Genomic DNA, 25,483 nt, shown 5'->3' on the forward strand with positions numbered 1-25,483 from the left:
TCAAGTATCAGAAGTATGGTGAATGTTCAGATTATTACAGACTATTCTGTTTTAGACAGATTCTGTTTTTGATGCATAGTTTGCTTGTTTTGATGAAACTATCAATTTATATTAGTGGATTAAGCCACGAAAAAGTTATATTACAGTATACACAATGCAAAAACAAAATATGAATTGGTTTGCAATAGTACTTATAGTGGTGATTTGCTTTATTATACTAACGGGTCTTACCGAGTTTTCTGTTGAAGTTTTGTATGGATGAAGTGTTCGATGATCGAGAAGGTCTCGATGTGAGAAGAAGGAAGAGAGGCAAGAGCTCAAGCTTGTGGATGCCCGAGGCACCCCGAGTAAATATTCAAGGAGACTCAAGTGTCTAAGCTTGGGGATGCTGGGGAGGCATCCCCTCTTTCTTTAACAAGTATCGGTATGTTTTCGGATTCGTTTCGTTCATGCGATATGTGCAATCTTGGAGCGTCTTTTGCATTTAGTTTTCATTTTTCTTTTATTCACCATGCTGGTATGAGATAGTCCTTGGTTGATTTATAGAATGCTCTTTGCACTTCACTTATATCTTTTGAGTATGGCTTTATAGAATGCTTCATGTGCTTCACTTATATCATTTGAAGTTTGGATTGCATGTTTCTCTATACATAGACAACCGCCATTTGTAGAATGCTCTTTTGCTTCACTTATATTTGTTAGAGCATGGACATATATTTTGTAGAAATAATTAAACTCTCTTGCTTCACTTATATCTATTTAGAGAGATGGCAGGAATTGGTCATTCACATGGTTAGTCATAAAATCCTACATAAAACTTGTAGATCATTGAATATGATATGTTTGATTCCTTGCAATAGTTTTGTGATATAAAGATGGTAATATTAGAGTCATGCTAGTGGGTAGTTGTGGATTGTAGAAATACTTGTGTTGAGGTTTGTGGTTCCTGTAGCATGCACGTATGGTGAACCGTTATGTAACAAAGTCGGAGCATGATTTATTTATTGATTGTCTTCCTTATGAGTGGCGGTCGGGGACGAGCGATGGTCTTTTCCTACCAATTTATCCCCCTAGGAGCATGCGTGTAGTACTTTGTTTTGATAACTAATAGATTTTTGCAATAAGTATGTGAGTTCTTTATGACTAATGTTGAATCCATGGATTATACGCACTCTCACCTTTCCACCATTGCTAACCTCTCTAGTACCTCGCAACTTTCGCCGGTACCATAAACCCACCGTATATCTTCCTCAAAACAGCCACCATACCTACCTATCATGACATTTCCATAGCCATTCCGAGATATATTGCCATGCGACTTCCACCATCATCATATACATGACTTGAGCATTCATTGTCATATTGCTTTGCATGATCGTAAGATAGCTAGCATGATGTTTTCATGGCTTGTCTGTTTTTTATGTCATTACTATGCTAGATCATTGCACATCCCGGTACACCGCCGGAGGCAATCATATATAGAGTCATATCTTTGTTCTAGATATCGAGTTGTAAGATCGAGTTGTAAGTAAATAAAAGTGTGATGATCATCATTATTAGAGCATTGCCCCAGTGAGGAAAGGATGATGGAGACTATGATTCCCCCACAAGTCGGGATGAGACTCCGGACAAAAAAATAAAAAAATAAAAAAGAGAGAAAGGCCAAAAAAAGAGAAGGCCCAAAAAAAAGAGAAAAAAAGAAAACAAAAAAAATGAGAGAAAAAGAGAGAAGGGGCAATGCTACTATCCTTTTTCCATACTTGTGCTTCAAAATAGCACCATGTTCTTCATATAGAGAGTCTCTTGAGTTATCACTTTCATATACTAGTGGGAATTTTCATTATAGAACTTGGCTTGTATATTCCGATGATGGGCTTCCTCAAATACCCGAGGTCTTCATGAGCAAGCAAGTTGGATGCACACCCACTTAGTTTCAGTTAGAGCTTTCATACACTTATAGCTCTAGTGCATGCTTTGCATGGCAATCCCTACTCACTCACATTGATATCTATTAATGGGCATCTCCATAGCCCATTGATACGCCTAGTTGATGTGAGACTATCTTCTCCTTTTTGTCTCCTCCACCATCATATTCTATTCCACCTATAGTGCTATGTCCATGGCTCACGCTCATGTATTGCGTGAAAGTTGAAAAGGTTTGAGAACGTCAAAAGTATGAAACAATTGCTTGGCTTGTCATCGGGGTTGTGCATGATTTGAATATTTTGTGTGGTGAAGATGGAGCATAGCCAGACTATATGATTTTGTAGGGATAACTTTCTTTGGCGGTTTGGCCATGTTATTTTGAAAATACATGATTGCTTTATTAGTATGCTTGAAGTATTATTGTCTTAAATGTCAAAGGATAGACTATTGCTTTGAATCACTCGTGTCTTAATATTCATGCCATGATTAGACATATGATCAAGATTATGCTAGGTAGCATTCCACAACAAAAATTATCTTTTTTATCATTTACCTACTCGAGGACGAGCAGGAATTAAGCTTGGGGATGCTGATACGTCTCCGTCGTAAGGCGATTGACGCTCTTCTTTTGCTGCAAGAAAGATAATATTCGGAAAAAATCACGGCGAAGGTTTCAGGCCAATCGGAGTTACGGATCTCCATATATATACGAAACGGTGAAACAGAGCCAGAACAAAACGCAGAACCAGAGAGAAACAAAGAGATAGATCCAATCTCGGAGGGGCTCTCGCCCCTCCCATGCCATGGAGGCCAAGGACCAGAGGGGAAACCCTTCTCCCATCTAGGGAGGAGGTCAAGGAAGAAGAGGAAGAAGGGGGCCCCTCTCCTCCGGTGGCGCCGGAACGCTGCCGTGGCCATCATCATCATCACCGCGATCTTCACCAACATCTCCATCACCTTCCCCCTCTATCTACAGCGGTCCACTCTCCCGCAACCTGCTGTACCCTCTACTTGAACATGGTGCTTTATGCTTCATATTATTATCCAATGATGTGTTGCCATCCTATGATGTCTGAGTAGATTTTCGTTGTCCTATCGGTGGTTGATGAATTGCTATGATTGATTTAATTTGCTTGTGGTTATGTTGTTGTACTTTGGTGCCCATCATATGAGTGCGCGTATGGATCACACCATAGGGTTAGTTGTATGTTGATAGGACTATGTATTGGAGGGCAAGAGTGACAGAAGTTTCAACCTAGCATAAAAATTGATGCATACGGGATTGAAGGGGGACCAATATATCTTAATGCTATGGTTGGATTTTACCTTAATGAACATTAGTAGTTGCGGATGCTTGCTAATAGTTACAATCATAAGTGCATAGAATTTCAAGTAAGGGATGGCATGCTAGCAGTGGCCTCTCCCACATAATACTTGCTATCAGTCTAGTAAAGTAGTCAATTGCTTAGGGACAATTTGGCAACTCCTACCACCACTTTTCCACACTCGCTATATTTACTTTATCGTTTCTTTATCTAAACAGCCCCTACTTTTTATTTACGTACTCTTTATTATCTTGCAAACCTATCCAACAACACCTACAAAGTACTTCTAATTTCATACTTGTTCTAGGTAAAGCGAATGTCAAGCGTGTGTAGAGTTGTATCGGTGGTCGACAGAACTTGAGAGAATATTTGTTCTACCTTTAGCTCCTCGTTGGGTTCGACACTCTTACTTATCGAAAACTGTTGCGATCCCCTATACTTGTGGGTTATCAGCGGCGACGAAAGTACTGCTCGCACAGCGGGCTGTCGGGGACGTACCTCGGCCCTTCCCTCGCCGCCTGCGGCAGAGAGGCACGGATGCGGGCGATCTCCGCACGACGCGCCGCCCCGGTGGGCGGCGGTAGCACCAGGACCCCGTCGGCGCTGATCCTCCACGCCCCAGGCACCCGCATGTCCGGCGGGATCGGATACTCGGCCTCATAGAGAAGCCGAGTTTCGTCCTCGTGAAGGTGGCGGCGGCCGAAGCAGTTCGCTGCCACGCCGTCGCCTGGAAAGCGCTCGGCCATTGGGTGAACTGGAAACGGCGAGAAGAGAGGGAGGAACGGGGGCGTCGGCGGTGGAGAGTCTGTGCGTCACCGGTGCGGGAGGGGTCGGCTTATATAGGCGGCGCTCGCGTGGCCGTCGTGTGTACGCGTGGCGGGCGAGGGACGCGCGTCATCCCGTCTTCACTGCGCCGCCCGTGAGGCATCAATGGAGGAGGCTGACCGGCGCGGCAGCGCGCGGCAGCTTTGGCATTGATTCCGCCGCGGGAACCGAGGCGATGAAGACGACGAAGCGACGAGAAGAGCCGAGTCGCTGCCAAGGAGGGCCCGGCGATTTTCGCGCGAAAAACGATTCGGCCGGCGCCCCAAGCATCCCCCAGCGCGCCGGGTTCGGCCTGAGTTCACCGACGCCAATTTCAGCCCAAGCCGGCAAAAAAAAGGCCTTTGAATACATGACTGGACCGATTTTTCGACACCGACGACCGAAAAATCACCTGAAGGACCTTGTTGAGGGCGCGGCTGGAGATGCTCTTACCCAGTTGCCACCGTATGTACCAACATGCGACAGCAATCGATTCCTGAAGACCAAGACATCTCAAACAGGAATAGTGGCTGGATTTATAACTGGATAGTGAATAGTGTCCGAACGATCACAGCCGTCGAGCGATGCTAACAGCTGATGGAGCGATGACGGCCGTCCGATAGCCGCGAAGCGTTAACTGACCTGCGTCATGTACTGACACCAACGCACCGCCGCCGCGAGCTACCGGCAGAGAAAGCAGCCCAAACGAAAGCGAGCTGCTTGACTGCCGGCGTGGCGCGGCGGTGCTCGTTACTCGTTTGCGTCTCCACCATTGCTTAGGATGAACTTGGCGATAAGGAAGGTATAACAGCACTGCGCAAAAGGCGAGATTCCCTGCCTCCCCGGCCATGCCAGTATGCCACACCCCTCTCGGTGTCCGCCCCCGGTGGGCTTGGAATCTCCCGTCCCTTTCGCTCTATACAAGCCCCACTTCCTCCTCCCCTGCCCCAGTCCCAGTCCCAGTCCACGCGCACACCATCTGTTCGACGTATTGCCGGCATGGGGCTCCCCCACGCCGGCGTCCTGATCTTTGGTCTTCTGTCCGTGTTCCAACTGTCGCATTCGTCATCAGGTCAGAATTGCTCAGTCGGAACTGCTTAAAAGGATGCGGTTGTTCTTGCCGTCTTGGTGGTTGCTTAGGTTGTGCTTTGTCTTTGCAGACAAGGACGACTTCACCAAGGTCAGGGCGGTGAACCTGGGAGGCTGGCTGGTGGTGGAGGGGTGGATCAAGCCTTCCTTGTTTGATGGCATCCCAAATGGGGACATGCTGGTAGGTCCTCTCTCTTGTTCTCGGACCCCCATGCTTGTTATATAGTGCTGTGCATTTTTCTTTGCCCCCTCGTGATGTGGCTATCGGATTCGCTTCAGGATGGCGTGCAGGTGCAGCTCAAGTCTGTTGCTCTCCAGAAGTACGTGAGTGCAGTTGGTGGTGGCGGTGGAAATGTGGCCGTGGACCAGGATGCTGCTTCGACATGGGAGACTTTCAAGGTAAACTGCCAAAGGGAAGTGGTTTCTTGCAGAATGAAAGTGAATTGATGATACACACATTTGGTGCCTGTTTGGGAAGCTGAATGGTTCTGTATCTTGTCTGTTGGATATCTTGGAGAAAACAACATTGAATAGATGCATTCGCCTCAACATTTAGGCCGTCATTGTTTTTTCAAGCGCTCCATTTTGTTCTTCTCTAAAGAACTGAGATGAAAATGCAATACAGAGTAGCATTTTCTTCAACCTTCAAAGACAATATTCTGGTTCCTGAAGATCATCAGGTCTTCAACTCACCAACGCGACTCAGGAAGACCTAGTTAATTTAGAACTGTCACGAAGTTTAAGGACCCGTGTAGTACCCGAGGGCTTAAGGGGAAAACTGAACTGTTTTTACACAGGTCAGGGAAAAAAAATACTGCTTGGTAATATGCAGATGGCTGAATTGTACTATGTACTCCTTCCGTCCGGAAAAGGTTGTCTCTCAAATGGATGTATCTAGCACCAGATTAGTGCTAGATACATACATTTGAGGGATAAACTTGGGACAAGCTTTTTCGGACGGAGGGAGTATGTGTGTGTTTCCCAGTGGAAGAAGGTGCACTTCTAGTAAACTGCACGAGTTCACTATTTTTACATTTGTCCTCTAGAGCTGTCATCCATCTTAGTGAGAAATAAATATATCTTACTTGAGGGAAAATAAATATATACTCAAATAAAACAATCATATCTTAGTTTGTTCCTAATTGCATTTGTCTTGGCGTTGTTTTCAGCTGTGGAGAGTTTCTGATAGTGAATTTCAGTTCCGATGCCTCAATGGTCAGTTCTTGACAGCAAGTAATCAGGATGTGATCTCAGCAACTACAGATTCACCAGGAGACTCCGAAACATTTTATATCGAACGGAATAATTCAATGCTTCATATCAAGCTTTCAAATGGGAGCTATTTGCAGGTATTGATTATGCTGTCGATATGATCTTCAGATTTCAGCAGTTATGTACACTCATCAGACTCCTTTCTATGGAAATGAAACTAATTAGCTAAAGCTTCAGCATTGCAACCAGGAAAGTTGATGTATACTCCATTATTCAGGTCACAAATAACAATCAGCTTACTTCAAATTATCATTCCCAGCCTGGATGGGGTGATGATATGGCAACATTCCAGATGACAATAGCTGCCAACAACTTGCATGGAGATTACCAGCTTGCTAATGGGTATGGACCTGTGCAGGCAAAAGCGGTCTTGACTGTAAGTTTCATAATTTCAGAGCTGTGTCACCTCCTCCCAGTCTGTAGTGCAGAGCTTTATTCCATAAAAGCGTTTATTGGCTATTTTACACAATTTGCAGGAACACCGAAAGAGCTTTGTTACTGGAAATGATTTCTTTCTCCTCTCGCAAAACAGTATAAATGCAGTCAGGATTCCAGTTGGATGGTGGATTGCGTATGATCCTGATCCACCCGCTCCATTTATTGGTGGCTCCCTTGAGTACCTTGATAGAGCATTCTACTGGGCACAGTAGGTCTAGCCTCTAAACTGTTCTTGATTGTTACTCCCACAAAAAAATCTTTAAAGTTTGAGACTGCACCATATGGTGGATCTGATTTTGAGATCAGGGTTTATGGCTTGAAGTGCATCATCGATCTTCATGCGGCTCCTGGATCTCAAAACGGAATGGAGCACAGTGCTAGCAGGGATGGTTCAGTAGATTGGCCTTCAGAGGTTAACATACAGAAGACTCTGGATGTCATTAAATTTTTAGCTCAAAGGTAACATTAACTCTTGCACTCTCCCTAAAAAAAATGAAACTCTTTCACTCTATTTCCTAGTTACGAAGTTTTTGCTTTGTGTGGACGAAATATTTCTTGATGATGCCATTGGTAACATCAGGCCACGAAAATAAATAAAGGCATCACCAAGTTGGAAAAAAGACTCAGTTCTCATTCTCCATAGATCTGTGAAGGATTAATTTATCTCATACTTCAAAGATCTTGCAAAAAAAAGGCAGTGGACAATGAGTAGCAATAGGTATTTGCACATCTTGGCACTTTTTCAACAATATGTACTCTTGGTCACTAGAATAACAAGCGAAAAAAGGCAACTTCAGAACATATGTTAACAACTTTAACAACTAACAATGTCTGATCTGCTCACTAATGAGGGGATACATGAAAGTAAAGAGCCATGTTTTCGATTTTCATTAGCATTTTTTTCTTCATGTGAACAACGCGATTCTATCTATCACAATTTTCTCAGTTCTAACAAAGTAACAAGACGTATTGTCTCTTTATCTGCAGGTATGCAGACGATCCCTCGCTTCTTGGTATCGAGCTTCTGAATGAGCCTTCTGCAGGAGCAGTCCCACTGGATACTCTTGTGTCGTATTACAAAAAAGGCTACAAAATTGTACGAAGTTATTCGGAGACAGCTTATGTTATATTCTGCCAGAGGATAGGGAATGCAGACCCAATGGAGCTTTATCAGGCTGACCTGGGACCAACTAACACTGTTGTTGATTTGCATTACTACAATTTGTTTGATCCTTATTATGAGAAGCTTAACGCAACAGAGAACATACAGTTTGTTTATGAAAAAAGACTGCCTCAAGTGCGGGCCTTGAACGGCGCAAATGGACCTCTTGTTTTTGTCGGTACGTCCTGCATACTATTACAACTTAATGTAAAAATTCACACAGGCATTTGGATTTTGGTCTATCATTTAACTGTAGGTGTTTCTCAGTTTATCCTGCTCTTGATAAAGACTTTTCTATGCCATTACTCAGGAGAGTGGGTGAATGAATGGAATGTGGCAAACGCTTCACAAATTCAATACCGATCTTTTGGAAAAGCTCAATTGGAGGTCTTTGGAGAAGCCTCCTTTGGCTGGTCTTATTGGACAGTCAGGTGCAACAGTGTGCACTGGGATTATGAATGGAACGTAAGGAATCGGTATCTTATTATTGGTAAGCAGTTTGTTCTTCAGCTGCCTTCAACCTCCAGTCACTTAAACACAATCCACACTGGGCCTGGAATGACCCGGCGGAGGGGAGTTTGAGGGTTAAGAGCATCTCCAGCCGTTGAGCCCCCAAGACGCGCCCAAAATCGCCGCTGGGGCGAGCCGGCGTTTTTTTCGGCGTGGGGGCGAGCACGTCCCCAGCCGTCACCCCCAGGTCGGGCCCCAGACGTCCCCACAGTTCGGCCAAATTTCAGCAAACACGGCCAAATTTCAACAAACACGACATATTTCGACGAAATTTAGACGTTTTTTACATGAATAAAATGGACGGAAAAAACCCTAAACTACGGGCCGAAGTAGGCACTGAGCAGGGCATAGTCGTCGCCGGCGTCGTCCTCCTGCTTCTCCTCCTTGACACGGCCGGCGCCGCTGCTCGACCCCGCTGCTTCACGGCGGCGGCGTTCGGCGATCTCCTCCAGGGCGCGGTGCTGGCGGTCCAGCTCCATGCGCGCGTAGTCCTCGCGCGCCCACTTCAAGGCGGCCTCTTCTTCGTCGGCCTCCTCGGCGAGAGCAGGCTCCGGCTTCACGGCGGCGAGCCCCGGCTCCGGCTTCACCGTTGCCAGCCCTGGCTCCCTCTTCGGCTTGACCAGGCGAGGAGGGGCCAAGGAGGAGGAGCCACGACCGCCGTCGTTGATGACGAGGCCGGCGCCGCGGGTGCGCCTACCGAGCGGCGTCTCGGACGGCTCTGGCTTGACGCTGACCAACGTCGGCGCGCCGGAGGAGTGAGAGGAGGATCGGGAGGAGGATGACCATCCCATCATCCTCCTCGGCAGCCACGCGCCGCCGCTCCGAGCGGTCGGGTACTCGAACGGCGGGTCGTTGCCGCCCTTGAGGTGCGCGAGGACGCCGCTGAGCGTGCGGCCCGGGACGCCCCACCACAGGCGGCGGCCCTCGCTGTTGTTGCGGCGTCGGCGCGTTGTTGGTGCAGCCTTGGCACTGATTCCCCGCGGGAAAACCGAGACGATGAGGACGACCAGCCTTCGTCTCGCTGACGCGTCGGTCCCGCCACTCTTTCGCTCGAAAACGTTCGCGCCGGCGCCCCCAAGCGCCCCCCAGCGCGCCGGGTTCGGGTTAGGTGCGCTGGCGCCAATTTCGGCCCAATCCGGCGAAAAACAGGCTCATTCAGGTGACTAAAAAACAGCCTTGGGGGGGCCTGTTGAGAGCGCGGCTAGAGATGCTCTAACAGGCGGGTGTGGTTAGAGGGATGACCGGGGCAGCAGAGGAGGCAGGGCGGAGTGTAATGGTGCCACCGGTCATGACAGGTGGCTTATGGGGAGCCATGAGCGGCTGCTAGAGCTAGGGATACGAATGGGGACGATTGATTTACCAGCTGAGTTCCAAGTGCTACCTCTGTAATTTAATATAAGACATTTTTCTGACACTACAACAATGCCAAGAAAAACGTCTTGTAGGTTACGGAGGGAGTAATTTACTAGTCCAACCTACCTACTTCATTTGCTTGACAAAAACGCAAGCACATGCGTTGAATGAGCCATCAATTGAGTTGGAAGCATCTTCCAAAAAGCAAAAATTATTTGGCCCAGTTTGGAACGCATGAACTCAAAACGTTGGAATAGGGAAAACCACAACAAATAGAACTATAGAGAAGATTTAAAATTATCACTCGGGTGTCATGCAGGGAAAACACGAAAAGTGTATACACAAATAGAAGAAAACATGATGTAGGACCTCATGTTTATTTTCCTCCAAAATTTCTAGGGTCCCGATAACTGCCATACGTGTGGTGTATCGAGTAGTTGTGCCACACGCCTCGTGTGGCATGGACAGCAACCAGCCCACACACCTACGTGTGGGCAAAACAACTAATGCCCATATATATCTTTTTTTCCCTCCTGAACCCTCTCACACGCGTGCGTGTGGGCGAAGTTGATAACGCCCACACGCCCGTATGTCAGGCCTCGTACCCTTCTGGTCCCGCACGCGACGCGTGACGCCCACCGCGCGCCCGCAGTTGCCATGGTCCAGACCCTCGTCCATGTTCGTTTATCTGCAGTTGCCATGTCGCTGAACTACGATTGCCATGTCGGACAACTGCAGTTGCCATGATTGCTCAGCTGCAGTTGCCATGTATGGTCTGATCTAATGTAGTTGCCATGATTTCATAACTTTAGGAGTTGCCACATACTAATACTAGGCGGTTGAGAGAGTTGCCATGTGCTCACAAGCATGCTAGGGCAGTTGCCATGTAAAAAGAAAGGGTTGTCATCTGCTTACATGCACGTTAGGGCAGTTGCCATGTACGTGCACGTTGGGGCAGTTGTCATGTACCATGCAAAAACACATGGCAACTCGGTAAAAGACAGTTGCCATCTGCTTACGTGCACACTAGGCAGTTGCCGTGTACCCTGCAAAAACACATGGCAACTCGGGTAAAAAAAGAGAGTTGCCACCTGCTTATAAAGCACACTAGAGGCAGTTGCCATGTGCGCTGCAAAAACACATGGCAACTAGTAGCTTACGTGTGGGAGAGGAGACAGGCGTGTGGGCGAGATGGCAAATGCCCACACACCAGCCCTTGTGCGTGCCTGAAAACTGGTGTGTGGGTGACTACTAAACGCCCACACACCGGCCCCTCCGTGTGGTAAAACGGATGTGTGGGCGAACTATGTCACACGCCACACACATGCCTTGTCCTACGTGACACAAAAAATCAACCAGATTGTGTCAAGATTCGTGCATATAGTACTGGACGGTGATGGATGCGTGTGGTCGAGATGGTCAACGCCCACACATGTGGGCGTTAACATTTCCAAATTTCTATGGAATGGTGCGTTCTATAGGAATTTTAAAGGAATGTAGGATACCAATTCTAATTACAAATCCTCTGATATTGCTATTGACAATCATATTGCTTAATCCTGTTATTATTTCCTTCTGCAGTTTGATTCAATACATTTTCCATGTCACACGAAGTGTTTAACATGATGCATCTTTTCTTCTGTAGGGGGGTCGCCATTGCAAAGAGCAAGTTACACGATGCTTGTGGCAGGATGTCTTATGTATCTTTTGTTATTGACGTTGATACAATAAACATACGGCCAAAAAACAGTTCACATGTGAAAGAAAGATATATTATAGCGTCAAAGACAAATCCACATGTCGAAGACCCAAAGGGCTCCAATTAATCTTGACCCATCAAACCATGTCAATCGAATGGCCTAGATTGCTCAATGTTGAGCGTCAACATGTTTAGCATGCAATTAATATTACACGTAATATTGACATGCAACTAATATCCTATCTAACAACTACGTGCAACACAATTACTGGTGTACTATTAAGGAGCGCTTTAACAATAATCTAGCGATTTATTGAAGCATGAGATAATCGCCACCCCAAGAAAAAGGAGAACACATAAATCATTTGGTATGACTTATCAGTTCACAGGAACCAGTCCTTCCCAAAAAAAAAAGTTCACAGGAACCAGTAATCCTCCTCTCCACAGCTCCAAAATTGTAAATTCCCGTGGCCAAAAAAGAATCTTGACCATATGTAATAATGCCGTATTCAATTTCTGATGTCACTGCTGCTTGATATCACCGCACAGCTTCGAAGCCTTAACTAACAGCCTTGCTAAGCATCAGATAGATCAGCATGACAAAACCAAGCCCGATCATGAAATTTTGGCTCTTCATATTTTCAACAATAAGCTCCGACCTGTAAGTATCAACCAGTAGATAGCTGCTCGTAAAGCCTGTTTGAAATTTCATCTTTATTACTACCATATAATGCAAACTATAAAACAGAACGATGAATGTTGTGCAACAGATGAAACTTCGCTTGCACACCAGGCCTACCAGGCTAGAGCAATCAGAATAAGGTAGAGTCAACACATCAATCAGTGCATGAACATTAACAAAGCATGCAGTTTTAATTTACATCTCATGAACTTCCCATGATAGTCAAAGATAATCAGAATAAATGGCGAGGCAATTGATTACCAGTTTCCCGTTGCAAAAAAACTCTGTTCCTTAGTGGCTTCCTCTGCTGCAAAGTCTTCCAACAGTGCACGCTGACGTTCGTTAACTTTCCTGCAGATTAAAAATTGATATTGTCATAAATCTAAAAAAATGGAGCGTACTGATGACGTATACTATAGCATAAAAATACTACACAGAAAAAGCAAAGGATTAAGGGTAAGGCCATTTGAATGCGCTAAACTAAAAAATTAGGCTTTAGCGTAAACTAAACAGAAAAGCAAGAGCAAGTAAAGCCCTAGAGTGATTGAAAGTGCACTAAGCAGGAACCAAATTGAAGCGTTAAGTGCTGACGAATGTTGTGTCTCATCACTATTGTACCTCAATAACCAGTGGTCTGCCTATAGAATGATAAAAGCTACTTCCTCTGTCCGGAAATCTAAAACAGCGTCACCTATTTCCGAACGGAGGGAGTGCAAAGTAGCAGAGCGCTGGATTAATACTATCATGAGGCCTTCAATCATCCCTTTCAAACATTGTTTACTGAAAGCCAGTAACTGAACTTCTAGGATTTCTACTTCCACCTAGGGCAGAGTTCAAGTTCTAATTAACATTCATTTCCTTTAGTTTCATGCGCCGACCAGATCACCAAAAGCATTAGGGAAATGTGAACAATCTACTCACACAAGTCACACTACGATATTTTCACTTTGAGTGTTCATATCCTGCCCGTCACAAAACCTAATACCATTAATGGTACGAAGAGTTGTAACTAGGTTAGGCTCAGTAATGTCATGGCTCTCACTAAGTACTAGCAAGTTAAACTCGCTAGTATAACACAATATTCTTACAAGTTTGACTTCATGTTACCACAACCAGTCCTGAAGAATATCTATGCATCCTATGCTTTGCTTCATATGATGGAAGCCGAATGTATTAGCAAAGCCATTCTCGTGGAATGCAAGTTGAAAGGGAATCGAACATAACCATTTTAACCTCATGAACAAATACATGAGCAAAGTAGAATAGCACTGTACAAAACAGTGCAATGGGTAATGTCTGTAAAAAGGGCATCAAGAAAAATACAAGCAACTTACAACGGAAAATGTATTTTGAAACGGACATGTTGGTCTCCGAAATATCCTGCCTGGTTTGGCAATTCCAATCCTGATAACATTACTATCGTTAGCACTTGACAATAAGCAAACTGCCGACTTAAATTAGTTTATTTGCATAACCTACCTTTCCCCCTTAAAACGACAACTTGCCCTGGTTGAACTCCTTTGGGTATCTGAAAAATAAATAACAACAAATGTCAACTAAACTAACAAATAGAGGGGGGAGAGATATTCTCTAGAACTTAAAAGCATGTCCACTCAACAAATAGATGGCTACATGCTTCTCAAAAGAAATATCTAGCCATGCCAGACCCAGATGTTCTAACTAGAAACGGTCCACTCTAGAAGCATTAAAATAACAACAGGGAGGTTAAGTGCCTAATTAAGCTATGAAAAATACAAGATATTATGATAACAGAAGTTTGAAGTGCTTTTGACATTTTCTCAGTAGGAATACATGCATGTCTTTTTCCCACCAGGTATTGTTACCTTAATTTCTGTTTTACCGTCTAAAGTGGGTACTTCGATTTTTCCACCAAGCATTGCCTACACAAGAAAGGTAAATGATCAGCAAAAACCCAACACCAAGGCACCAATTAACAACAGAAATTCAAATGTCCACATACACCAACAAATGCTCATTAATACAAGACTACCACATTAAAACTTTGACAGCTAATAGTCATGAACTAATGATAATGATGTCTCCCAATTCCAAAACCTAACAAACTATCATTTCTTATTCCTCCACCTCTCTAGGTTCATCTATGCAGCATTTCTCAAAGGTTCAAAACGAATATCATGAATTGTTGTCCTGAATTAGAAATTAGAATAAATTATATGAACTAATCTTGGCATAAGCTGTAAGCTACAGATGGAAATAAAGTCACACGACACAAGTGGGAAAGCAGTTCCTGAGAAATAGGATAATTCTTCAAAAGCTTGCTCTACAAAGGAGCAAAATAGTAGGACAGCAGTACAAAAGAAGTTCCTGAAAGATAATTGCTACTACCTGTGTGAAGCTTATCTTTTTGTCCACATGTACATCAGCACCATCTCGAACAAATACTGGATCACTTGCTACCTACGATATACATGGTTCATGGAAGAATTAAAAGCTGGATTGCTTGATATAAAAGAGCTGGTAGAGCAGAATCATTCTACGAGGTCATGACAGCGGAGGCTAATAGCCCCCCAGGCAGCACAACTGTTGTACAGATAGTTTTAATTCATTGGTACATACACCAAACCAACTACTCCCTCACAAAACGGTCTTATATTAGTTTACAGAGGAGTACTTGTTAGTCGTGACTTGTGAGAACAAAACCACACCTTATAGAGAGGCATGCCAAGTTCAGTAGCATCAAACATGCATAAAGATGAGGAATCACACAATGCAACGGAAATTCATTATGCTGGTCACAAAAGCCTCAACATTCATATGATTGGATAAACTATAAGCAGCTGGAGCTTATGGAGGTAGCTTTTCTTTGATAAAGGACATTTTCATTCAATCAATATATCAAGATGATACAACAGCCAACACACCCAATATGACCCAAAAAATATATCATTTTACAGCAAAATATATAATGCAAACCTAAGATGGGGTAGATCACCAATATTAAGTAAAAGCCCTACTGCTGCACATTGCAGCACCAGGCACACCTAGCAATATTAGCATCGAAGATAGCTAACTAGTGAGATATCAACCGGTACTATTTGTAGTTCCCCAAGAGAAACCCTGTAAAAGTGGTTCGATTGAATGCTAAAATTCAACACTCCCTACACAGGTACACCTGCTGTTCATCTCAGCCAGCACATACCTTCTGATGCTACAGTTTAATGGGAAAATATTATGTCTTAATATCTTTAATCTTTAAATAAACAAAGGTAGCATAACTACAGTTCACAAATTCAATTAATTAAAAACCAATATTGTTCCAAATAGGTCAGAATGTCAAATGTCACGAAACAATTTCATACGAAATTGGATTTGCTTCTAGAACCCTTATTTTTTTCATTACAGATTGGCACTTTCAGTAGTAAGTAATTAAGTATATCTGAATGATTAACTAAAATGCAGAAACATGTGAAGTTGTGAACCACTGAACCTCAGTATTACAGAACAAATAAGTGGACATACGAAATAAAGAATTAAAAGTATGACAATATTCTCACTCGAAGCTTAATGTATAGACTTCCAGGTATGGCTCCACGTCCACCGCTATTTCCAGCCTCCCGTACATGAATTGTATCACCAGAATCAACTCCTACAAAAACAAATCTTTGGTAAAGTCAAGAGAAAAACAAAATTCACAGTCTAACAAAAAATTAAGTGAAAGAAACAAGCAGTGGCTGCAAACAACTATGAAGCAGTATCCTTCTTACTGACGAAAAATAAGACCTAGGAACTAGGACAGCTACCAGCCTACGAAAGTTAACATGTTTGATGTTTCACATGTCTCATGAATAAGCTTATATGCGCAAAGAAATGTACGAACCAACTATGCAAGTCAAGTTTCAGGAAGAACTAATGCGCAGACAACATATATGAGCGTACTATAGTGATGCAGCAGGATTTTTGGCATGTAATTGTTTTAGCCCTAACTTCTGTGTATTAAACATGGTAGAAATATCAAGAATATAGCATGTGATAGATCCGCCTCCAAAGGACATAACTCCAGGATGATCTAAAATTATAACATTTTGGCAATTGTATTAGAACGTAAGACAGGCTCTAGAGCAAGCAACTCATAAATAATCCAAAGATATAATCATATGAAGGCATTTCTGTGAAAGAAGCTGGTCGGCAGAAGACAATTGAACTATTGAAGCTTAGCTGCACAGCACCTGCTGGAATGATCACGTTTGCATATTTCATACCATCTACCACCCCTGCACCTTTGCATGTTAGGCAGTGATCCTGTGAAAATCGTCATGCGTGAGATAGATTTAAAAGATCTGACAAACTTTACATGTTACTCAATACCTTAATCACTTTCCCGAAGCCTCTGCAAGTAGTACAAATGGATGTGAACGGATACATACTAACCTGCACAAACCACCGGTGCAGAGCTTACAAACAATACCCTTCATTGATATTTGCAAAAAAACAATTAAAGCATAAAAACAAATACTTACTTTTCCTGCACCTTTACAAGAAGGGCAAACATATTTTCTTGCATTGGCCAAGTATCCTCTCCCATCTACATTAGAACATATATGAGGAGTTTTTCTCACAAAAAAAAGCAAGATAAGCATGGGATAAATTAGGACAGTAACTACTACGTAAGAGTAAGATTGCAGCTTTAAGTCAAGCATTTGTTGCCATTTTAATATTATGTGATTGTAATGTTACATAATAGAGCAAGTTATCACCAACATTAGTGTTATATAAGTCGAATCTATGTCCAATAAAAAGATCTACTGGCATGCGGATTACATCGCACCCACAGTAACCACATATGTTATTTTCCACTCTAGGAAATGGTTTGAAATTGACTACTGCTGAAAATTGAAGTATTAATTTGCATACCTCCGTAACAGTATTCAAACGGGAGAACAGAAAACACAAACACAGACCTACCTATCTTGCAGTTCATTTAACCTATCAGCTATTCATTTACATACAACTGACATCTAGACATGCTTTGGGAAGAGTAATGGGGGAGATGAAACCATGATACCAATAGATGATGATATTATCTACTCCCTCCGTCCCATAATGTAAGACATTTTTTGACACTACACTAGTGTCAAAAAACGTCTTACATTATGGGACGGAGGGAGTAGTTTATATCATGTGACATCGAACTGAATGCAAACCAGGAGTCCAGGACAACCTAATGGAATCTGACCTTCATTGATTAAGCTAAAGAAAAAACCAACTGAATTACAGTAGCTCAATACTATGTGCCTACAACAGACTACCCAGATACAAAAGCCAGAGAGAAACAAATAAGTTCAGGAAAATCTCAAAATATAATAGAAGAAACTTCACATTTAACTCTGCTGGCAAATTTATTTCCGCATAAATGTCTAGATGTCTACAAAATTACTACAAGCGATAGGTGTAACATAAATAAGAATAGCAATATCTCTAAATGTGTACTAACCACATGAGTAGCAAAGATTCTTTGCACTGAAGGGAACTTCCTTCGTACATCCTTTAGCAGCTTCGCCAAAAGACAGATTCAGCTCTATCTACTTAAGTCAAGAGATAAGATTAGTTCATGACTAAAGGTGTTGTTACTTAGACATGCAAGAAGAAGAATCTGAAGAATGAACCTCAATGTCACTGGCATGTACATCTACATCATGCTGGAAAACCTGAAAACAAAGAGAATTAATGGTACTCCCATGTGAAACGTTGAAGTAAAATTAAAAGGGGAAGGTATGAAATACCTCTGAGAATACTTTGTAAAACTGATTAGAAAAAGGACCATCATTTTGTCTGTAGAATTGTGCAAAAGGGTCGTCGTTCTGTTTGTTGAATCTTGAAAATGGATCTTGATAGGATCCATCGAACTCCCCCCTACCCCTTGTGGAATTTGCAGCTGACCCTCCAGAAAATAGCTGCAGTATTACAGCATAACATTAACTTAATGTGTACAGGAACTCACAAACTTCAAATTGTAAATTCAAAGAGCTTGAGAAGTAATGCACTGAGCCATTTACTTTCAATAGTAGATAACAGAAATTGGAATGTTGCTGCTCCATAAATAAAATATAAAACTACCACTAAAAAAATCATGAAAGAGAGAGGATAAAGTGCTAACAGCAAGTTGCAACTTATTACCATATCATATTGCTGTCTCTTTGAAGGATCCCGAAGAGTCTAGAGACCAACAAAACAAACATATGGCACTGTTAATTTAGGCATAATAATCAACATCAAAACTAAAGACATGGTGGTAACTTACTTGCCTCGTATGCGTCTCTTACTTCCTGAAACATCCTTTTCGCAGCAGTATTTCCTCTATTTGTGTCTGGATGGTACTTCTTTGCAAGCTACAGAAAAATTGTTTTGAGCTTTAGAATCAGAAAACTGTACGTATTTCAACCTAGTAGCCATATCGTGGGAATGCCTCTTAAAGTATATATTTACTTCCAAATACGGGTCAATCTACTTAACAATGATTCCTGTGTTGCCTGAGTTGTAATAGGACTAGCTGCTATTTTGGTGTTGCTAGGTTTTTGCCCCAGAGTAGTCATTCTGATGTCGGGCGGCTACGGTGGTTCTAGTAATGCTTTGGACTCGCTTCTCTCCTTTCCCTCCTCCTGTAAGTCTTTGAACTGATGTATTTCCGTTCTTCTTAATGGGAAGGGGGGTAGCCCGGTTCAAAAAAAAACTTAACAATGATTAAAAGATTAATTGTCTCCATTTAATCCATCAATGTAAACCTAACTACCTTGTTTACTGTTCAGTAAATCTAGTTCATCTTATCTGAATCCCAGGTTGGTCCCAATTGCTATATATTTGTAGAAGAGAAAAAATGGTTTACGGTTGCTGCATAGATTGTTGGCATTGTCAACAAAATATATTCCAAAACAATCCATAATAATGCTTCAGACAAATGATTTTAATATTATGTGATTTGTTTGAAGTTAGCAGCATCACACATGATTGAATGATAGAAAGTGGATGAGACTACCGCTTGATATATGGATATTTACTAAGTGGCATGGCCATGTCAAACAAATAGTGAGCTAGCCTAGTCAGGTTTCAAGATTTGCTGAACTGGGATAAGATACTCACAGATTGAAAAGCCTTTTTTATGTCATCTTGTGAGGCATCTTTAGTCACACCAAGAACCTTGTAATAGTCCTTGTCCATCGAATAACGCTGACCTTAAAGATGCACCCACAAAAGATTAATAGTGTATGCATTCACCACAATATGAGGATAATAACAGGGTATTGCCATATTAAGTTCAATTCATACAAGAACAGAAAAACAACCTGTGGAATGAAAGAACCTGCTCGGCACAGATGATATAAATGTTGATCGACCATAGCATCTATCAGCACCACTAGAGGTGCAAGCTGTGCGCATTCTCCACAAAAAAAAATAGCACAAGGAGATGGGTAAGAATCAAAGAAAATAAATAATATTCGCATATAAGTTAATATTGGAAGTGATAAAAGTAGCTAGTAAATGGGTATGGTATTTAAATCTGCTTCCAACCACTGCATGCATGAGCAACTTGTTTTATTTCGTGGAAGGGGGGCAATTTTGGTTGGCATCTTTAGCATATCAGAATTGCCTCTTACTATTATCCGAACTTACAAGTGGCGGCAGTTTACAGGCAGACTGAATTAACACGAAATCATACAAGACAGAAGGACATTACGTGTAGACGGCCGAATCCATGCGCTCCTCTGCGCAGACGCCTGCAGGAAGAAATCGGAAATCGGGAATGAAGTGAACAACAGCAACTCTGCAGAGCCCCTCGACCAAAATCGGGGAAATGGGAAAGGCGGCAAACGAACGCGAGCCGGCATTACCTCGCCGGAGCGGCGCGCGAGGGACCTCGACGCGAGCCGGAGCCACCCGAACCGGCCCATCCACCGATCGGCGGCGTCCGCTTTGCGAGAGCGGCCGCAGAGCAGAGGAGGGGGGTCGAGGGTTTGGAGGGGAAGCCGTACGACAGGGCTATGGGAGAGGGGGCCTGAGCAAGCGCCCGCCGGCAACCGTGGGGGGTGGGAAGGGCGGGAGCCTCCACTCGCGGGCCGCTGGGAGAGAGGAGAGGGCGGCGGTGGGAGGAGGAGGGGGAGGGCGTGGGCGGCGGCGGCGGCGACGGCTTGGCGAGTGATTCGACCCTCTCTCCAAACAATGAAGCCGGGCCCACGGCAAGGAGTAGCCCCGAGAGCTCGACGGCCTCGGCGGCTCGGCCACAAGGCCCAATATGCGAGTTCGAATTCTGCCGCGAATACGGTTCCATCTTCGGTTTCTGAGTGTGACAATTTTTTTTCCCTCACGCTAGGGTTTTTCCTCCCGAAGGCGACCTTGTCGCTGCCGTCGAGATTTGCCTCCCCTCCTCCGATCCTCCTTTGGCTGTTTGATTCGGGCTGACCACGGGGCGATCTGCATCGCTACCCGGCCTTGATCGGCGCCTTGGGGAGAGAAGAGAGATAGGGTTCGTTTGCGGTGGTCCAATTTGTTTTTCGGGTTAGGGTTCAAGTTTGGCTACAGGATGGGATCGAAGACTGCCGAGGTGTCTGGGTCCAACACTGCTGCGGATGTGGAGAAGATGATGGCTGAGTTAGGTCTTCGGGAGGAGGACCTCGACGACGTCGCCTTTGATGAGAAACAGGCACCTCCAGAAGATGTGCGATGGATGACAGTGGCTAGGGTTCACATAGATAAGACGTACAGCCAATACTGGTTCTTCAAGAACATGAGGGCCGCGTGGGATCTGGCTCATGATGTCAAGTTTCGCCCCCTGAAGGACAACTTGTACACGATGCAATTCTTCTGCCTTGGCGATTGGGAGCGTGTAATGTAGGACGGTCGTGATCACGCCTTATGATGGAATCACAAAGCCAACAGAGGTCAACCTGGATACCATCAATATATGGATACAAATCCATGACGTGCCAGACCTGTATGCTCATCTCGTGGGAGACTTAGCATCAAGGGTAGGGGAGGTCCTGTTCAAGGAGCCATTGACGCAAGATTTTACGGGTAATTTTTATCGTGTCTGGATAAAGATCAATGTGTACAAGCCCTTGAAGAATGCTGTGTCTATGATCCGTGATGGGAAAAGGCAGATTTATCGTGTGAAATACGAGCGATTACCCGATTGGTGTGATGTTTTCGGTCACCTAGGGCATGTGTACAAAGAGCATGGTGATGGGATCCACCCCCCTTCAGCGTTGTACTTCAAGGACTTGAGAGCTACATGGACCATGAACATTGGAGCAGGTCCAGGAGGCGGCCGGGGCATAGGCCGTCGTGGCGGCCGCCGGGGTGGCCGCTCGGGCCGCGGTTTTGATAAGGAACATGCCAAAGAGGATGAGGCAGAACAGAAGATGGATGAAGATACAGATCTTGCTTTGGTGGAAGTGGAGGATAAACGCAAAAGGCCTGTGGTTCCCTCTTCCTCACAAAGCTCACAAGCGCCGCCGGCCATGTTAGCCAGCCCTCCGGCCAAGCAGGATCTGAAGAGACTCCGTGTGAACCAGGATAGCCTCGGCCTGAAGAAGGGAGGAGTTCCAGGAAAACCTAATGATGCAAAATCGGCGACCTCCCGCGAGGAGGATCGCCGGGCACAATGAATATCGTATGCTAGAACTGTCGCGGTGTGGGCAAAGCCGCGACAGTTCGAGAGCTTCGCGATCTAGCGAAGCAATTTGCCCCGACCGTGCTCTGTATTGTAGAGACCCAAATTTCTAAAGCACGTGTTGAAAGTTTAGCTGGTACTTTAGGTTTCAGTCATGCCTATGCAATAAATAGTTCAGGCCGCAGTGGCGGCATTGGTTTGTTTTGGAATGATGGAATAAAGCTCGATGTTTTTGGTTTTTTGGAGTACCATATTGATGCTACTGTCAGCATACCAAACCAGGTTGATTGGAGATTGACCTGTGTGTACGGAGAAGCCCAAGTAGGTGATCGCTACAAAACCTGGGACCTTCTAAAATCCATAGTGTCGGCGACTGCTCTCCCTTGGCTTTGCATCGGGGATTTCAACGAAGTCCTTTATCAGCATGAACATGTGGGGGTGGGGGAGAGAAGACACTCACAGATACAGGGGTTCCGTGACACTATTGATGCATGTGCTTTTGTCGACCTTGGGTATCAGGGGAAGATGTGGACATTTGAAAAGAAGACAGCAGGGGGAGGCTACTACTGCGTTCGGTTGGATCGGGCTTTAGCGAACACAGATTGGTCTTCACTGTATCCTCATGCTACCCTTCACCATGAGACGTGTGCCTCGTCGGACCACTGTCCAATCCGACTGTAGTTGGAGCCGGCGAATAGAGTGCAAGCGGTTAAAAAGATATTCAGGTATGAATGTTACTGGGAGAAGCATGCAGATTTCGGCAGCTCTTTCGAGGCCATGTGGAAAGGATCCGCCAATGCCCAAACTGTCACTGATCTAAGATGCAAGCTGAGTGACTTGTCAACATCGCTGCAGGAGTGGAGTGGAGCCACCATCGGGAGCGTGGCTGTAAGTGCATCTAGTGCCACCCCTAGTTGGTTTTGGAGTATTGACGACAAACCTGGTTGAGGGACTAATGTGTTTGTGAGAATTGCAGGATAACACAGGTAGTAGTCCCTCATTGATTCGGTTTGCCTACCGGAGATGACCCCTAAAAATGTGTGAAGATATTGAAGACTATGGTGGTATGTGAAGATATTCACAGTGAAGACTATGACATGAGAAGACATCGCATGAAGACTTTGGAGCGCGAAGACAGAGTTGTTTCGTAGTTTCATTTTCTTCTTTGTTGAGTCATAGGAACCACCGTACTGTTAAGTGGGATCCAAGTGAACATAGTCAGAATGACTAAAGTGATGCTCAACCACAATCCTATGTCTTCGAGCGAAGACAATGAGAGCAAATCTTATCCAGAGCTGGATGAGTCAGCTTTACTTGTAGCCCAAGTAAAGTTGTCGCGTGTGTTTGAAATCTGACCGTTGAAACACGTGTCAGTTCCTTAGTGACCCAGGGTCATTTCGGACAAATTAGGTCGGGTTGCCTAGTGGCTATAAATAGCCCACCCCATACACCATAAATTGGTGGCTGCTCAGAGTTAGTGCACGGCTTTTGTCGTTTGAGAGCAACCCACCTCGAAGCCTTTGAGAGAGAAATCCTTGCGAGGACAAAGACCTAAACACCCAGAGCCAAAGAGTGTTAGGCATCACTGAAGTCTTCCTGTCTGTGTGATCTGAAGACTTGTTACACTTGAGGACTGTGAATCCTCTAGCCGGTTAGGCGTCGCATTCTGAGCATCCAAGAGTCATTGTGGATCGTCGGTGAACGAAGTCTGTGAAGGTTTGGAAGTCTACCTTGAAGACCTACCAGAGTGATTGGGCGAGGACTGGGTGTCCTTAGCTCAAGGGGAATAAGGTGAAGACACGGTCTTCTGAGTTAAATCTCAGCCTCCCTAACCATATGTACAGTTGTCACAGCAACTGGAACCGGTCCAGCAAATCATTGTCTTCAACAAGCCACTGGTTCTATCCTTCCCATCTCTTTATTTACAGTTGGTCATTGTGAAGTCATTGCCTGTTTGCATTGTCTATTTGTCTTCACTATGTGACTGTTTATTCAAATTGGTTTCATACTATCTTCCATCCTGATCCGTACTGCCTAGCTACTATTAGTCTTCATGCTCTCACTTCATTGAATACTTGACTATGGCTTATCTAGTGTAGTCTACCTTCCACTGCATGGTTATAGGTTCATTTCTATCGTTTGTCTTTGAAACTCTCATGTTTTGAAGACATTCATAAAAATCACCTATTCACCCCCCTCTAATCGATAACTAGCACTTTCAATTGGTATCTGAGCAAGGTACTCCCTTGTTCTGTGTGATTCGGTTTAACCACCTGGAGTTTTAGCTATGTCGACTGCAGGGATAATCAAAGTCTCCGCTGCGTGCCCCGTCTTTGATGGAACTGAATATCCCTACTGGAAGAACAAGATGCGCATGCATCTTGAAGCCATTGATGTCGACCTCTGGTATGTCGTCAAGAATGGCGTTCCCAAGGCTGGTGAAGGTGTCACCGCTGCTGATGTCAAGAAGTTCGTTCAACTGGATTCCACTGCCAAGAACATCATCTGTGGTCATCTGACCAAAGGGCAGTATGGCCGTGTGAGTGCTCTGGAAACATCAAAGCTAGTCTGGGACTGGCTCTCCAAGGTCAACGAAGGCGTCTCAACCCAGAGAGATCAAAGGACCAGTGTCCCTCGCAACCTCTTCAACCGCTTCAAGAGAAACGACAATGAGAATGTTCAGCTCACGTTTTATCGCCTCACTGACATCACAAATGAGCTTCAAGCTCTCGGCGCTACTGAGATCACCAAGCATGAAATCGTCAAGACACTCCTGAGATCACTTGACAACTCGTTTGACACCCTAGCCCTGATGATTCAAGAACGCCCTGACTTCAAGACACTCGATCCGTCTGACATACCTGAAAGGCTCAACACACATGAGTTTTCAGCTTTCTAAGAAAAGAGATATCTACGGTCCCAACTATGGCCGAACTCACGTCTTGAAGGCAAAAGCTGTTTCCTCGTCTGAAGAAGAATCTGACTGTTGTTCTGATGATCATGAAGACATTGGAAAGGAACTTGCTATGCTTGTGAAGAAGTTCTAGAAATTCACCAAGAAGAAAGGCTTCAGAAAGTCTTCATGATCCAGCTCAAGGAATGATGAAGCTTCTACTCATGACTACAAGAAGAGAACATGCCACAAGTGTAAGAAACCTGGTCACTACATCTCTGAGTGTCCGCAGTGGGACAATGAGAACAACAACAAGAAGAAGAGCAAGGAATATGATTCTGATGACAGGAAGAAGAAGAAATACTCAAAGCATTCTTCCAAGTCTTCCTCAAAGTCTTCATCACACAAGAAGAGCTCATCTCGCAAGGCTCGTGCGTTTGTTGGCAAGGAAATGGATTCAGAGGAGGAGTCTGCTTCTGAGGAGGCGGAGGTGGAGTCTGAGGAGGAGTCTGATTCTGGCGTTGCAAGTCTGGCTACAGCTGCCAAGTCCATCTTCAACACTGAAGACAATGACTTCGTCACCGACGCCGATGCTAATGACAAGGACAACTCCGCTCCCACCTATTGCTTCATGGCACGCGGTGCCAAGGTAAACTCACGCAATGCTCATTATCAAACATCCAGTGA

At 44.4% G+C, this 25,483-nt stretch overlaps 2 protein-coding genes across 5 annotated transcripts; one reads left to right on the top strand and one right to left on the bottom strand.

The window, feature by feature from the left end:
* Window positions 1-4,753: 4,753 nt before the first annotated feature.
* Window positions 4,754-11,662, top strand: LOC125519947 (putative glucan 1,3-beta-glucosidase A). Of its 3 annotated transcripts, none has more exons than XM_048684727.2 (10): window positions 4,754-5,127; window positions 5,216-5,325; window positions 5,424-5,543; window positions 6,314-6,493; window positions 6,634-6,792; window positions 6,893-7,062; window positions 7,161-7,313; window positions 7,842-8,194; window positions 8,327-8,506; window positions 11,525-11,662. In XM_048684727.2, exons 1-10 carry the CDS (start codon window positions 5,055-5,057, stop codon window positions 11,608-11,610), a joined length of 1,584 nt encoding a protein of 527 aa, XP_048540684.1. In that variant the 5' UTR covers window positions 4,754-5,054; the 3' UTR covers window positions 11,611-11,662. The 3 variants fall into 3 exon arrangements, with proteins under 3 accessions (XP_048540684.1, XP_048540685.1, XP_087388131.1); XM_048684728.2 differs by having other exon boundaries at window positions 6,676-6,792; XM_087532005.1 differs by lacking the exon at window positions 11,525-11,662 and having other exon boundaries at window positions 8,327-8,731.
* A 15-nt stretch (window positions 11,663-11,677) lies between these two features.
* On the bottom strand, window positions 11,678-20,483 carry ATJ1 (DNAJ heat shock family protein). Of its 2 annotated transcripts, none has more exons than XM_048684730.2 (19): window positions 20,126-20,483; window positions 19,972-20,011; window positions 19,580-19,663; window positions 19,377-19,468; window positions 18,545-18,628; window positions 18,417-18,455; window positions 18,023-18,193; window positions 17,906-17,947; window positions 17,734-17,821; window positions 16,760-16,824; window positions 16,608-16,670; window positions 16,469-16,541; window positions 15,797-15,888; window positions 14,628-14,699; window positions 14,105-14,161; window positions 13,740-13,788; window positions 13,595-13,664; window positions 12,522-12,611; window positions 11,678-12,274 (listed from the first exon to the last, which is right to left on the bottom strand). In XM_048684730.2, the coding sequence occupies exons 1-19, from the start codon at window positions 20,183-20,185 to the stop codon at window positions 12,247-12,249; spliced, it is 1,359 nt and encodes a 452-aa protein (XP_048540687.1). In that variant the 5' UTR covers window positions 20,186-20,483; the 3' UTR covers window positions 11,678-12,246. The 2 variants fall into 2 exon arrangements, with proteins under 2 accessions (XP_048540687.1, XP_048540686.1); XM_048684729.2 differs by having other exon boundaries at window positions 11,678-12,237; window positions 20,126-20,482.
* Between the last annotated feature and the right edge of the window lie 5,000 nt (window positions 20,484-25,483).

Source organism: Triticum urartu, chromosome 7A (assembly GCF_056163025.1).
Source record: "Triticum urartu cultivar PI428250 chromosome 7A, HENAU_Tu73, whole genome shotgun sequence".
Taxonomy (NCBI): Eukaryota; Viridiplantae; Streptophyta; class Magnoliopsida; order Poales; family Poaceae; genus Triticum; species Triticum urartu.

Coding starts and splice junctions, on each gene's coding strand:
- LOC125519947 (XM_087532005.1), top strand. CDS start 5,055: ATGGGGCTCCCCCACGCCGGCGTCCTGATCTTTGGTCTTCTGTCCGTG. Junction 5,128..5,215: donor ACTGTCGCATTCGTCATCAG/GTCAGAATTGCT, acceptor TTGTCTTTGCAG/ACAAGGACGACTTCACCAAG. Junction 6,494..6,633: donor CAAATGGGAGCTATTTGCAG/GTATTGATTATG, acceptor TCCATTATTCAG/GTCACAAATAACAATCAGCT.
- ATJ1 (XM_048684729.2), bottom strand. CDS start 20,185: ATGGGCCGGTTCGGGTGGCTCCGGCTCGCGTCGAGGTCCCTCGCGCGC. Junction 18,194..18,416: donor AGAGACAGCAATATGATATG/GTAATAAGTTGC, acceptor GTAATACTGCAG/CTATTTTCTGGAGGGTCAGC. Junction 17,822..17,905: donor TACATGCCAGTGACATTGAG/GTTCATTCTTCA, acceptor TGACTTAAGTAG/ATAGAGCTGAATCTGTCTTT.